The sequence below is a fragment of the Perca flavescens genome, chromosome 5 (genome assembly GCF_004354835.1).
Source record: "Perca flavescens isolate YP-PL-M2 chromosome 5, PFLA_1.0, whole genome shotgun sequence".
NCBI lineage: Eukaryota > Metazoa > Chordata > Actinopteri > Perciformes > Percidae > Perca > Perca flavescens.
Genome location: NC_041335.1, coordinates 39,295,829 through 39,308,328, shown reverse-complemented (window position 1 = coordinate 39,308,328; position 12,500 = coordinate 39,295,829). Strand labels below are relative to the sequence as shown.

Here is a 12,500-nt window from a genome sequence, read left to right as displayed (position 1 = left end):
TATCTTATTCACTGTAACCCCCAGAGTTAGACTAGTCCATACATACCCTTCTCATCTCCGTGCGTGCTGTAATGCTGTCTGACGGCTCCAGCAGCATCAGTCCAGCACAGATCCTGCAGGTAACTGGTTCCAGTAATCCTACTGCTCCCAATAAGTGACAAAATAACGCCAACATGTTCCTATTTACATGTTGTGATTTATAGAGTCACAGCGTGTACAAAAAAACAACGTAACATGAGACACAGACATCTTCTAACTGTAGACAAACCAGGAACTATATTCTCAGGCGGAAGAATATAGTACTTGGGCGGAGTGATATGCTCGCAGCAAGCCTGTCTGAGAATATAGTTCCCGGTTTGTTTACAGTTAGAAGATGGCTGTGTCTCATGTTACGTTGTTTTTTGTACACGCTGTGACTATACAAATCACAACATGTTAATAGGAACATGTTGGAGTTATTTTGTCACTTTTGTCACAATTCAGAGCAGTAGGCTAGTTGGAACCAGTTACCTGCAGGATCTGTGCTAGACATGTCTCTACAGTCTTATTAGGAGTTAAATACCAGGTATCAAACTGTGAAATATATTTGTGTAATATGTCAATAACTGGGTGAATAGAATCCTAAATGTTACTAAAAATGTTACAAAAATCCATCTTTTCTCCGACTCGTAGTGTCGTGTGACAAAAAGAACGCAACAACCCCCAACAGGTTACCCCCTGATATTAGCACAATTAGAGATGTTGCTCTTTTCAGGTCTAAACTCAAAAACCTCCCTGTTTTAGAATGGCTTTCAATACGCAGTAGTGGTGTGACAATTTCTATGTAACCTTTTATGATTTTGCTGTTTTCTACGTTTCATTCTTCTTATTGCAAGACATGTCGTTCTTAGTTCCTGATGTGAAGCACTTTGGATACCTGCTGGTTGTTGTAAAGCGCTATACAAATAAATATTGATTGATTGATTGATTGATTGATTTTCAACATTCCTGCCCCCCCCCAGCGCCATGCTCACCTGGTGCTCGTGGCGGGCTGCCTCCATCTCGGCCTCCAGCTTCTCCTGGGCCTCCTTCATGTTTCGGTCGACCATCTCGTACTGCTGCTTCTCCATCTCCATCAGAGCCTTCCAGCGCATCGCGTACTCGTACTCAAAGGATCCCGGCTGGGCGAACCGGGGGGCCTGCTCGCGCTCTGAGAGACAGACAGATAGACAGACAGACAGACAGACAGACAGACAGAGACAAATCATTAGTCACTGGATTATTGGACTACAACTAAATTCTGTTGAAAACCTCCTCTCCAAATAGCACCATAGAGTAAAAAGATAGATAGATATATAATCTTTTTACTCTATGGTGCTGTGTGTGTGTGTGTGTGTGTGTGTGTGTGTGTGTGTGTGTGTGTGTATACATACATACATACACACAAGCACATTCTCACACATACACCAGCCTTTAAGGCTGACTACCTTTGTGATACATAACTGTGTTTTGTTCTTGTGTGTGTCTCTCTGTGCGTGTCTGTGTGTGTGTGTATGTCTGTGTTGTGTGTGTGTCTGTTTGTATGTCTGTCTCTATGTATGTGTGTGTGTGTGTGTGTGTGTGCCTACCTTTGTGATACTGCTGGTTCTTGTTGATGATCTTCTCAGACAGACCCTTGTTGTGTGTGTGTGTGTGTGTGTGTGTCTCTATGTGTGTGTGTGTGTGTGTGTGTGTGTGTGTCTGTGTGTGTGTGTCTCTATGTGTGTGTCTGTGTGTTGTGTGCCTACCTTTGTGATACTGCTGGTTCTTGTTGATGATCTTCTCAGACAGACCCTTGTTGTGTGTGTGTGTCTCTCTATGTGTGTGTGTGTGTGTGTGTGTGTCTCTATGTGTGTGTGTCTCTATGTATGTGTGTGTGTGTGTGTGTGTGTGTGTGTGTGTGTGTGTGTCTCTCTATGTGTGTGTTTGTGTGTGTCTCTCTATGTATGTGTGTGTGTGTGTGTGTGTGTGTGTGTGTGTGCCTACCTTTGTGATACTGCTGGTTCTTGTTGATGATCTTCTCAGACAGACCCTCCTCTTCATCGAGCTGCTCCATCGGCTCCACGGTGATGGGCCGCGGGAAGGCGGTCAGCAGATACGCGCCGTCGCTGCACTTATCCAGCGCTTTCCGCGCGGCGGGTTTGGACGTATACTCGACTATCCCCTTCCCCGTGGGTCTGCCTCGATCATCCACGATCACCACGGCTCTCTCGATCTGCCCAAACACGGCAAACGCCTCCTCCAGCAGCTCGTTGGACACGAAATCGGGCAGGTTTTTAACCGCCAAAGCGGCGCCGTGCGTAGCGAATCGAACGCGAATGGGTCTGCCGCGGAACGGAGCGTCATCGAGTTCGGCTCGGGCGATCTCGGCGATGATTCGGGTCTCGAGCCGAATGAAGCCGAAGCCCCGCTCCTTGTTGATGAAGATCTCGTTGGCCTTGCCGTACTTGGCGAACAGCTTCTCCAAGTCTTCCTCCGTGACGCCGGTCGGGAGGTTGCCCACGAAGAGCCGGCTCCGCTGCGTGAAGGTCTTCTCGCCGGGCTTCCTGAAGCCCTGCAGGTCCAGGGTTAGGGCCTCGTTAGCCCGGTTGGGCTCGGGTTGCTGCCCGTTCGTACCCCCACCTCCGCCTCCGTGTTTCCTGTTGGAGTTGTTGTTGTTGGACCCGCCGTGGTTCTGCTGGGCTCGGTTTCCCTGCATCTTTTTTTTTTTATATAATATTTTTTAAATTGAAACACGGAACTACGCAGAAAACGGCGCACAAAGAAGCTAAGGGGGAGGAGAAAAATGGCGAAGCTGCGTGCTGCTGCTGCTGCTGCCGCGACGCTATTGTGACGTCAGTTCACCGCGACTCGTTGAAATGAATGGGTGACGTAGCCGCCGGAGTCAACCGGCCGAGAGAAAAAACGACAACAAAAGACTTTTATTTTTCTCTTTGTGTCATAAAAATCTGGTTAAATACACACAAAAAATCATTAAATTAATTTCTTGACTCGAGACACTTAAGTTGTGCCCTGTATGGTTAATAATTAATGAATTAATAATTATTTTTAAATAATGTAATTTGTAACATTTTATTTTTTGTATACTTTTTAACTATAATAATTTTATCTAGTGTGCCCTGTGTGTGTATTACATTATATATGTCTTACAAATACATAAATATATATACAGGTTTTTGGGTTCGTTGTTGCTGGGCAGTTTCTCGCGAGATTAAAAGCGTTCACACGCTGCTTTCAGGTGATGCAGGAATAATAGGAAAAATGAGTTTCTTCACTGGGAAAATTAAAGATAAAACTTATAAAATAAATAAATAAATGATTCGATGCTTTCAAATAGAAACCGTTTTTATAACTCGGGCTGAGAGACTGAGACGGTTGGACATATTTCTTACAGTGTGAACCGATAAAAAATATGTTTTGTATCTTTTAACGTTTTTTTAAAGTGCTCATATCTTTTGGCTTTTTCCTTTACCTTTATTGTGATTATATAAGACACAGACACACACACACACACACACACACACACACACACACACACACACACACAGAGACACACATAAACACACACACACATTGAGACACACACACACATACACATACACACACATACACACACGTATACACACACACAGACACAAACACACAGATACACTCACACACACACACACACAGACACATACACACACACAGACACACACAGACAGACACACACACACACACACACACACACACACACACACACACACACACACACACACACACAGACACACACACACACACACACAGACACACAGAGACAGACAGAGACAGACACACACGCACACACACACACAGACACACACACACACACACACACACACACACACACACACACACACACACACACACACACACACACACACACACACACACACACACACACACACACACACACACACACACACACACACACACACACACACACACACACACACACACACACACACACACACACACACACACAGACACACATACACACACACAGACACACACAGACAGACACACACACACACACACACACACACACACACACACACACACACACAGACACACAGAGACAGACACACACACACACACACAGACACACACAAAGACAGACACACAAAGACAGACACACACAGAGACACACACACACACACACACACCACACACACACACACACACACACACACACACACACACACACACAGAGAGACAGACACACACACACTTCTGGGCACATTGTAACAATACACTGTATCGTTTTTGTATGAATATGTGTTAATTCCCTTAAATTGTTTTACATATCTTTTTATTTATACTATATTTTATATTATCTTTGTATTTAATTTAATATTTGTTTATTTTATATATATATATATATATATATATATATTTATATATATATATATTTATTTATTTATTTATTTATTATATTATATTATATTTTTTATTCCTTGTAGCGTCCATATTGTTTCCCACACTGCGAGGAGCACTTAAATGCAGCATAAACTGTGACGTTTTCGCGGGAACTGATCCTTCTGCTCGCTGTGTTGACAAGAACTATACCCCGGTACATATTTTTATACCCCGGTATATATTTTTATACCCCGGTATAAAACTGCAAATCCCAAAAGCTTGACTTTCCCTCTTCGAAGGTAAGCTCGTTGAATCTGTCACATCAGCGTCATCAGCCTCGCGCTAAAACACGAGTTTGCATGTAACAAAGTGAACACATTTCTAGCAACATTCACTCTCAACATTATGGGATGGATCCATGCAGAGATAGACTTTTTAGTTAAAGAGTAAGATGCTTTTTTAAACAAAAAAAACATCCGTGAAATTGCTATCGCTAAACCCACCAGACTCCATGTAAATAATCGTGACTTTTATCATCGTAAAACACACTTAATTCAAAGTGGACAGAAATTAAATAAAACTACCAAAAGCCGTCTTGGTTCATCTTTCCACTGTTCCAACAATCACCACTCTGGTTTGGTTGAAATAAACCCTTAATTCACCCATTTACATGTGGAGATATGCTGGCTCTATACAAGCTAAAAATCCTGATTATTTACATGGAGTCTGGTGGAAATATGCTGGCTCTATACACGCTGAAAGTCCTGATTATTTACATGGAGTCTGGTGGAGATATGCTGGCTCTATACACGCTAAAAGTCCTGATTATTTACATGGAGTCTGGTGGAGATATGCTGGCTCTATACACGCTAAAAGTCCTGATTATTTACATGGAGTCTGGTGGAGTTTGGTGATGGTGATTTCGGGGCTGTTTCATGTTAAACTAAAAGGATCTTACTCTTTAACTAAAAGGTCTATCTCTGTAGGGATCCATCCCATAATGTTGTCACACACTTAGAATAATAATCTGAGCCTATAGGGGCAAAAGCAGCCCTTTAAAACCTCTCCATTGTCTCTGCTCCAGGACCGTCATGTTCTCCGACATGAGCGCCGGGAAGCCGGGCTCCTCTCTGCTGTGCCGGCCGGCCTCGGAGGACCAGGACCAGGGCCAGGGCCCGGTGTTTGAGCGCGTGTCGCCGGCCTACAGTCTGTGCTCCGAGCGCTACACGGTCGGCGAGCGGAGCTTCAGCCGCCAGTACGCTCACATCTACGCCACACGACTCATGCAAATGCGGCCCCTGCTGTCAGAGAGAGCGCAGCAGAAGTGGGGTAAGATCGCCATATTTCTGACCTACATCCGGGTCTCGAAAAGGAAACGTAAACAAAAATATTTTTTTTAATTCAATATTTCATAAAAACACACATCTTATAAGCATAAATAATTTGAAAACTGAGCAGAATATTCATTATTGTGCAATATAAAATATAACAGTGCAGAAAAGACAATGAAAGCCATAACAAAATAGAATTAAAAAAGAAAGAAAACTAAAATACAACAAAATAATAATTCTTTAATTTCTATCTGGGCCTCAGATTTAAATTAAATGTCTGATAAAACACTCATAAAGATGAAGATAATTTTTTAGATTAGTTCAGTTTGAAAGAATGCAAGAAAATAGATAACGGAGTAAAGCTTTCACACAGTTCATATATTCAGGGAACAGATACCATACAACACACACACACACACACACACACACACACACACACACACACACACACACACAGACAGACATAGACACACACACACGCCCAACCAAATTAAAACATGTAATAATAATGGTTTGCATGATCGCAGTTACATTTTTGGGTCCCACGTTCAGCGGCCATGTGACCTAATTTTGTCCCTAATTAACCCCCGTATCGCCTCTCTCTGTCTCGCCAGGATCGGACGTGCTCATCAGGAAGCTGTGTGATCTTCAGACAGGGGAGCAGTGTTGCATTGTGGGAACGTTGTTCAAGCGTATGGAGCTGCAGCCTTCGATCCTGAAGGAGATCAGCGAGGAGGTGAGCACACACAAACACACCCTATGGGCCACTACTGATAATACGCAGTGATCGAAGTAGGCCGGTACCGGTGCTCACCGGTACCGGCCCACTTCTACATTTTACACTTAAGCGTACCTGCACTTTTTCTTGCGTACCGCTACTTCTGGCATGTAGCCGGTACTCTACCACTATCAGAGAAAGCGTCAGGGTCAGAGAGATCAAGGTCAAGGTAAACTTTATTATCCCACAAGGGGAAATTCATGTGGTCATTCATTTTGCACTCTTGTCACAACATATTCTCTAAACATATAGACACCACAGACAAACCAATAAACATGTATACAACAAAAAAGTAACAATGGGAATGACAATAACAGAGCTCAACAATCACAATACAAAGAATAAACAATAGAGTTACTAATTTCCAAGCTAGGATATTGACAAAAATAGGGGCCGGACTGGCTGAATCTGAACTTTATTATGGCGGAAAACCCTGAATTATTATTATTATTATTATTATTATTATTATTATTATTTCTTCTGTTTCAGCACAACCTGCTACCTCAGCCGGCTCGAGTCAAATTCATCAGCGACACAGACGAGCTGATTCTGGAGGACGAGCTGCAGAGGATCAAACTGGAGGGAAACATCGACAGAGACAAGTGTGTCACAGGTCAGGATAATAATAATAATAATAATACACACATGCAGAAGATTACAAATAGAAATATTACATAGCAAATCCTCCATCATAACAGCAATGCTCCAAGGTCCAAACGCGCCTGGCTTTTAAAGGGAATGGGAGATGATCTCTGATTGGTTGATTGCATGTTATGCCCAAAATACACCTATGAATTAAAGGTCCCATAGCATGAAAATGTAAATTTATGAGTTTTTTTTTTTAACATTAATATGAGTTCCCCCCCAGCCTGCCTATGGTCCCCCAGTGGCTAGAAATGGTGATAGGTGTAAACCGAGCCCTGGGTATCCTGCTCTGGCTTTGAGAAAATGAAAGCTCAGATGGACCAATCAGGAATAGGTCATAATAGTATTAGGGGACCACTAAGGTCTATATAAAAGAGATTCTGTTTCTCCGACAGGAAGTGTTATTGCGATATTCGGAGCAGAGAAGAATGACGGGAAGTTCACGGTCGAGGACTTCTGCCTCGCAGATCTTCCTCTGCAGACCCCGAGACCTGAACTCACCTCTGACCGGTACACACACACACACACACACACACACACACACACACACACACACACACACAGAAAGCCAGTATAAGTCCCAGCCTTCTTTGACAACAGATTCTTTCTGTCTCCCTCCCTCCCTCCCTCCCTTCCTCCCTCCCTCCCAGGTTTGTTCTCCTGGTCTCTGGACTGGGTCTGGGCAGCAGTGATGGCGACAGCATGTTGGGTCTGCAGCTGCTGGTTGACATGGTAACGGGTCAGCTGGGCGGCGAGGGTCTCTGTAGTCTAAAGCAGAGCGGAGTCTCTGTAGTCTAAAGACATACACACCCCAGAGTCCTGCTGGTGGGAAACCTGCTGAGCCAAAACACCCAGGACAAGGACGCACACACCAAGGTAAGGACAAGGCACAAACACCAAGGTAAGGACAAGGATGCACACATCTCTGTAGTCTAAAGACAGTTACACACCAACCAGACACCGTCTCTGTAGTCTGAAGACAGTTACACACCAACCAGACACCGTCTCTGTAGTCTGAAGACAGTTAGTCTAAAGACAGTTACCAACCAGACACCGTCTCTGTAGTCTAAAGACAGTTACACACCAACCAGACACCGTCTCTGTAGTCTAAAGACAGTTAGTCTGTAGTCTAAAGACAGAAGACAGTTACACACCAACCAGACACAGTCTCTGTAGTCTAAAGACAGTTACACACCGACCAGACACAGTCTCTGTAGTCTAAAGACAGTTACACACCGACCAGACACAGTCTCTGTAGTCTAAAGACAGTTACACACCAACCAGACACAGTCTCTGTAGTCTAAAGACAGTTACACACCGACCAGACACCGTCTCTGTAGTCTAAAGACAGTTACACACCGACCAGACACCGTCTCTGTAGTCTAAAGACAGTTACACACCGACCAGAGTCTAAAGACAGTTACACCAGACCAGACACCGTCTCTGTAGTCTAAAGACAGTTAAAGACAGTCTCTTAGTCTAAAGACAGTTACACACTGTAGTCTAAAGACAGTTACAAAGACAGTCTCTGTAGTCTAAAGACAGTTACACACACCAGACCGACCAGACCAGACACAGACACCGTCTCTGTAGTCTAAAGACAGTTACACACCGACCAGACACCGTCTCTGTAGTCTAAAGACAGTTACACACCGACCAGACACCGTCTCTGTAGTCTAAAGACGACCAGACACCGTCTCTCTGTAGTCTGTAGTCTAAAGACAGTTACACACCGACCAGACACCGTCTCTGTAGTCTAAAGACAGTTACACACCGACCAGACACTGTCTCTGTAGTCTAAAGACAGTTACACACCGACCAGACACTGTCTCTGTAGTCTAAAGACAGTTACACACCAACCAGACACAGTCTCTGTAGTCTAAAGACAGTTACACACCAATCAGACACCGTCTCTGTAGTCCAACTGGCCCAGAGAAGAAGCTAACAGGACTGTTTTATCGTCTCTGTGTGTACAGCCCAAGTTCCAGTTACACACCAACCAGACCAAGTCTAAAGACGTTACACAGGACACCGTCTCTGGGCAGCGTCTCTGGTCTAAGGCCATGCGTCTCTGCTGGACCAGAGCTGCAGTTGCATCAGCTGGCAGGTGAGTCTAAAGACTAACCAGACACAGTCTCTGTAGTCTAAAGACAGTTAACCCAGACGTCTCTGATAACAGACTAACCAGACAGCTGATGACCCGGATGTGATAACAGACTAACTGAGCTGATGACCCAGTTACACACCAACCAGTCTATGATAATAACAGACTAACTAAAGACAGTTTAATAAGACAGTTACACACCAACCAGACACAGTCTCTGTAGTCCGGATGTGATAACAGACTAGACACGAGTTAATAACCAACCAGACACAGTCTCGTGATAACAGACTAACGAGCTGATGACCCAGATGTGATAACAGACTAACGAGCCGATAACCCAGATGTGATAACAGACTAACGAGCCGATAACCCAGATGTGATAACAGACTAACGAGCCGATAACCCAGATGTGATAACAGACTAACGAGCCGATAACCCAGATGTGATAACAGACTAACGAGCTGATGACCCAGATGTTATAACAGACAACGAGCTGATAACCCAGATATTATAAGAGAATAACAAGCTGATGACCCAGATATTATAACAGACTAACGAGCTGATGACCCAGATGTGATAACAAACTAACGAGCTGATGACCCAGATGTGATAACAGACTAACGAGCCGATAACCCAGATGTTATAACGGACTAACGAGCCGATAAACCAGATGTGATAACAGACTAACGAGTTTATAACCCAAATGTGATAACCGACTAACTAGCTGATGACCCAGATGTGAGCGTGTGACTGAGTCTCGCTGCTGTTGCAGGCCTCTGTCCCCGTGGATGTGATGCCGGGCCAGTTCGACCCCACCAACTACACGCTGCCCCAGCAGCCTCTGCACCGCTGCATGTTCCCGCTGGCGTCCGTCTTCCCCACGCTGCAGCTCGCCTCCAACCCGCACCAGGCGCACATCCACGGAGTCAGGTACACACTCTCCGTCTCCACCTGGCAGGGTGGAAAATGTGCAACAAACGTGGAAATATGCTGGCTCTATACACGCTAAAAGTCCTGATTATTTACATGGAGTCTGGTGGAGATATGCTGGCTCTATACACGCTAAAAGTCCTGATTATTTACATGGAGTCTGGTGGAGATATGCTGGCTCTATACACGCTAAAAGTCCTGATTATTTACATGGAGTCTGGTGGAGATATGCTGGCTCTATACACGCTAAAAGTCCTGATTATTTACATGGAGTCTGGTGGAGATATGCTGGCTCTATACACGCTAAAAGTCCTGATTATTTACATGGAGTCTGGTGGAGATATGCTGGCTCTATACACGCTAAAAGTCCTGATTATTTACATGGAGTCTGGTGGAGATATGCTGGCTCTATACACGCTAAAAGTCCTGATTATTTACATGGAGTCTGGTGGAGATATGCTGGCTCTATACACGCTAAAAGTGCCGATTATTTACATGGAGTCTGGTGGAGATATGCTGGCTCTATACACGCTAAAAGTCCTGATTATTTACATGGAGTCTGGTGGAGATATGCTGGCTCTATACACGCTAAAAGTCCTGATTATTTACATGGAGTCTGGTGGAAATATGCTGGCTATACACGCTAAAAGTCCTGATTATTTACATGGAGTCTGGTGGAGATATGCTGGCTCTATACACGCTAAAAGTGCTGATTATTTACATGGAGTCTGGTGGAGATATGCTGGTTCTATACACGCTAAAAGTCCTGATTATTTACATGGAGTCTGGTGGAGATATGCTGGCTCTATACACGCTAAAAGTCCTGATTATTTACATGGAGTCTGGTGGAGATATGCTGGCTCTATACACGCTAAAAGTCCTGATTATTTACATGGAGTCTGGTGGAAATATGCTGGCTATACACGCTAAAAGTCCTGATTATTTACATGGAGTCTGGTGGAGATATGCTGGCTCTATACACGCTAAAAGTGCTGATTATTTACATGGAGTCTGGTGGAGATATGCTGGCTCTATACACGCTAAAAGTCCTGATTATTTACATGGAGTCTGGTGGAAATATGCTGGCTATACACGCTAAAAGTCCTGATTATTTACATGGAGTCTGGTGGAGATATGCTGGCTCTATACACGCTAAAAGTCCTGATTATTTACATGGAGTCTGGTGGAAATATGCTGGCTATACACGCTAAAAGTCCTGATTATTTACATGGAGTCTGGTGGAGATATGCTGGCTCTATACACGCTAAAAGTCCTGATTATTTACATGGAGTCTGGTGGAGATATGCTGACCCAGACAAACACACACAGACGCAGACACGCACACACACACACACCCACACAGATACACACTCTCTGTCTCCACCTGGCATCTACTAGGGCAGTATGGAAGTATATATTAGGGATGCACCTAGTTCCCCAGTTGTTACAAAACTCTGCTTTGTGGTTGAAATGTAACCGTAACAAAAGCGTGTCTGTGTGTCTGTGTAATCCCGCTCAGGTTCCTGGGGACTTCGGGCCAGAACGTGAGTGATATCCAGAAGTACAGCAGCATGGAAGACCACCTGGAGATCCTGGAGGAGACGCTGAGGCTCCGACACCTCGCCCCAACTGCGCCCGACACGCTGGGTCAGTCGCTCCGTTAAACACCGGCGTCTTCCGCTACACTTCCAGACATTTGGACCTCCTGATTGGCTCGTTTCAGTCGTAGTAGTCTTAGTCTTGTGCCAAATGTCCTTGTTAGTTTTAGTCATAGTTAGTCATTCACAGATCTGTTTTTGTTTAGTCAAGTTTTAGTCGACTAAAAAGTCGTCATTAAAAACAAAAAATATATATATATATATATATATATATATATATTTTTTTTTAATATATATATATTATTTTTTGTTTTTTGTAAGTTGAAATTTTTTTAGAAAAAGTAGTAAAAAAAAAAAAATTTGGAGGAGAAAGTCAGAACATTTTGAGACATTTCTCTAAAACTCTGCTTTTATTTTTTTGATCGGGCCTGTTTGTGTTTCAAATATTTTGAGAGAACAAAAATCTAATATTTTTTCAGAATAAAGTCCAGTATTTTGAGTAAATTCGGACCTCCTGATTGGCGGTTTTAAGTCAAATATATTTTAATTTCAAAAAGTTGAATATTTTGAGAGTATTTTTGTCTTCCAAACCAACGGTAGCAATGTTTCTGGCCCTAGTGTTAATTTCGATGACGAGACTGCACCAATGACGCTGACTAAGTCTAAATTAACATGCATTATTGTTGACAAAAAAAGACGAGAGTTTGATCTTATTGGTT

General features: G+C 43.7%; 2 protein-coding genes across 2 annotated transcripts in view; one reads left to right on the top strand and one right to left on the bottom strand.

The window, feature by feature from the left end:
• Nucleotides 1-2,893, bottom strand: part of nono (non-POU domain containing, octamer-binding) — a 5,131-nt gene extending 2,238 nt beyond the window's left edge. The window contains exons 1-2 of the mRNA XM_028579221.1: nt 2,005-2,893; nt 1,014-1,189 (exon numbers count right to left, since the gene is read on the bottom strand). Coding sequence (XP_028435022.1) covers nt 1,014-1,189; nt 2,005-2,716 — 888 coding nt within the window. The 5' untranslated portion in view covers nt 2,717-2,893. The remainder of the gene's footprint in view (nt 1-1,013; nt 1,190-2,004) is intronic.
• Nucleotides 2,894-4,534: 1,641 nt separating this feature from the next.
• Nucleotides 4,535-12,500, top strand: part of pold2 (polymerase (DNA directed), delta 2, regulatory subunit) — a 10,239-nt gene continuing 2,273 nt past the window's right edge. The window contains 8 exon segments of the mRNA XM_028578916.1: nt 4,535-4,694; nt 5,480-5,724; nt 6,341-6,462; nt 6,994-7,117; nt 7,545-7,659; nt 7,800-8,079; nt 9,990-10,183; nt 11,703-11,830. Coding sequence (XP_028434717.1) covers nt 5,487-5,724; nt 6,341-6,462; nt 6,994-7,117; nt 7,545-7,659; nt 7,800-8,079; nt 9,990-10,183; nt 11,703-11,830 — 1,201 coding nt within the window. The 5' untranslated portion in view covers nt 4,535-4,694; nt 5,480-5,486.